The sequence below is a fragment of the Lactuca serriola genome, chromosome 9, assembly GCF_051521515.1.
Source record: "Lactuca serriola cultivar US96UC23 chromosome 9, Lser_US96UC23_V15, whole genome shotgun sequence".
NCBI classification, from domain to species: Eukaryota; Viridiplantae; Streptophyta; class Magnoliopsida; order Asterales; family Asteraceae; genus Lactuca; species Lactuca serriola.
This window is the reverse complement of record NC_136416.1, coordinates 143,429,930-143,432,681: the sequence shown is the minus strand read 5'-3', so window position 1 is coordinate 143,432,681 and position 2,752 is coordinate 143,429,930. Positions and strand designations below refer to the sequence as shown.

Below are 2,752 nucleotides of genomic sequence, written 5' to 3'. Positions count from 1 at the left end.
AGGATACAAAAGAGGTGTGATTGATCCCAATTTATTTAGACGAGCGAATGACAATCACTTGATGCTTGTTCAAATATATGTGGATAATATCATCTTCAAATCAACGAATCAGGGTATGGTGGATGAATTTGCAAGGCTCATGAAAAGCAAGTTTCAAAAGAGCATCAATAGAGATATCAATTTCTTTCTAGGACTTCAAGTTAAACAGGTCCCTCAACAATTATTCATTCATTAGGAGAAGTACACCACTAAATTGTTGAAGAACTTTTTGATGGATAATTAATCCTCGGAGAAGGACTCGATGGCCTTTGGGTATAAAATCTCAGCTGACCCTACATGAGAGTCAGTTGATCACATAACATACCGAGGAATGACTGGATCGTTGATGTACCTCACTAGCTGCCAACCAGATATTGTATTTGCTACGGGTTTATGTGCTCGGTACCAGGCTTATCCCAAAGTATCTCACTTGACCGCATTCAAGCCGATCTTCAGGTATCTACAAGGGAGTAAAGAAATGGGCCTGTAGTACCCTGCGGGTAATGATTTTAGTCTTCAAGATTTCACAGATGCAAATCATGCCGGGTGCAGACTCGATCGTAAGAGCACTTCGGGTGGATGTTAGTTCTTAGGAGGAAGCTTAGTTAACTGGTCTCAAGGAAACAAACTTATGTTTCTTTATGTTGAAGCAAGAAAGTGACCCTCTTTAACTTGTCAATCTGAAGTCATCTCCTTAACCGCAATCAACCTTTGTCATCCGCAATGTCTTCATCAGCAACAAAGACTTAGTTTTTCTGTTTCTTAACTTATGTATTTACATTGTATTGTCCAGTGTGCCTTGCATGGAGAATTTATCACAAATTTAGTCTTTCTTTATTCTCCATGCAATTCTTGAGTCTTTTTAAATAGAGATCTATTCTTCAGGATGAAATCACCTCTTACCTCTTAATTACATCTCTATTCTCTTCATATGTGAATTTCTCTCTGAATTCATATCTTCTTTTCTTCTCAGATCTTACTAAACTTACTCTCAAATATATTAAGATCTAACTCTACTTCGGATCAAGTCCTTGTGACTTTATTCACTTTAAACTGATCGTATATACTAACTTGTGTTTAATTAGAAACCTTGTTAAGAATCAGTTTCGTGTTTACTTGATATATAACTTGCTATCATTGATATTTCCTTACTTTTTCGCACTTCAATATTCAGCAACTAACTTTCTAATAAGTCTAACTAATTATTATTGTTGAGCTTTATGTTCCTTTGAGATTAACTTTATTCCGCAATCTATAACTTTTTCTAACGTTTGTTCAAGTGTGTTTCTCAAGTTTTTCTCTCAACAATTTGTATCAGAGCCAAAGTGGTTGCTTTTAAAACAAAACTCTGATTTTGAAAAGCCTTCTATACCACTAAAGATCATTTTCTGAAAAATATAAAAATAAATAAATAACAAACAAGGAAATATTGCACAAGCTTTATCTCTTAACATTTCTAACATTGTTGATGGTTCTAATCAAGCCCCAATACTTGTTGCAAGCAACTATCACCACTGGTCCCAAAGGATGGCGAGGTATCTGAAAAGACTTAGATGAGATGTGTGGAGATCCATAGAAGAAGGACCTCATGTCCCTATTCTCACTCTAGTTCAAGCTGTTGGTGCTCAAGCCAGACTAGGAGGAGCTCAAGCTGCAATGAACCATCCCACAAAAGATGATCTTGATGAAATGGAAAGTGATGTTGTTGCTTTCTATGAAATCTCATGTGGAGTGGCCCCAAAAAACATTGACATCATAAGCAACTGCAAATCATCCAAAGAAATATGGGATGTCCTCAAAAATCTATATGAAGGCTCTGAGCAAGCTCAAGAAAAGAAACTCACTACTGAACTCAACGAGTTTAACAACTTCAAAGCGCATCCTGGTGAAATTCTTGAGGACTCCTTCAAAAGATTCAATCTTATTGTCACCAAGTTATCAAATGTTGGCACTATCCGAAGCAATCATGAAACCAACCTTCAGTTTCTCAATGGTTTGGGTAAACACTGGACTACGGAAAAAATGATTCTCCAAAGAGATAGGAAGATTCACTCACTGTCTCTCTTCAAGTTGTATGGAGAACTTCAGGCAAAAGAATCAACTGTGCTTAAAGATTATGCAAACTTCGGAGTTCCACTTGCTCTCATAGCTCAAACTTAGCAGAGCATAACCACTCAACCTTACTCTCTTTTGTATGACAACCCACCATAGTCCTACGAAGCTGAAACATAATATGATGATAAAGAAGAATTCCAAAACGCAATTGCTCTTGTTAGCCAATAGTTCAACAGGCTACCACCAACCTCCTTTCGCAAAAATTAGCAGTTTACCAAACCTCCCTTCAACTGAAACTTCAATCCACAGAACAACCATTCTCGATATCCCAAAACACTCACCAGTCTCCGCAACCTCTGAATACTCATCAATCCAAGGAGGCACCGCAACCTGTCAAGCCAACTGACTCTGGTACCTCAACCAAAGTTAAATATGATGTTATCATTTGTCACAAATGTAACAACACAAACCACTTTGCTAAAGACTGTAAAGCTAATGTGGTGAAGGACAAAGCATTCTATCTTAGAATGGCTCAGTAGATTGATGAAAAAGAAAAGGGAAGGGCATATGTGGCCCAAGTGAAGAGAGATCATCAAGTTTGGTCGTCAGGGGATGAAGATGAAGACATCAACAACATCAAGGGCAAGGGAAAAATCTA

At 37.5% G+C, this 2,752-nt stretch overlaps 1 protein-coding gene across 1 annotated transcript; it reads left to right on the top strand.

Annotated features, from left to right (window-relative positions):
* Positions 1-1,695: 1,695 nt before the first annotated feature.
* Positions 1,696-2,199, top strand: LOC145076144 (uncharacterized). The gene has a single exon (XM_079022127.1). The coding sequence runs from the start codon at positions 1,696-1,698 to the stop codon at positions 2,197-2,199; it is 504 nt and encodes a 167-aa protein (XP_078878253.1).
* Positions 2,200-2,752: the final 553 nt, after the last annotated feature.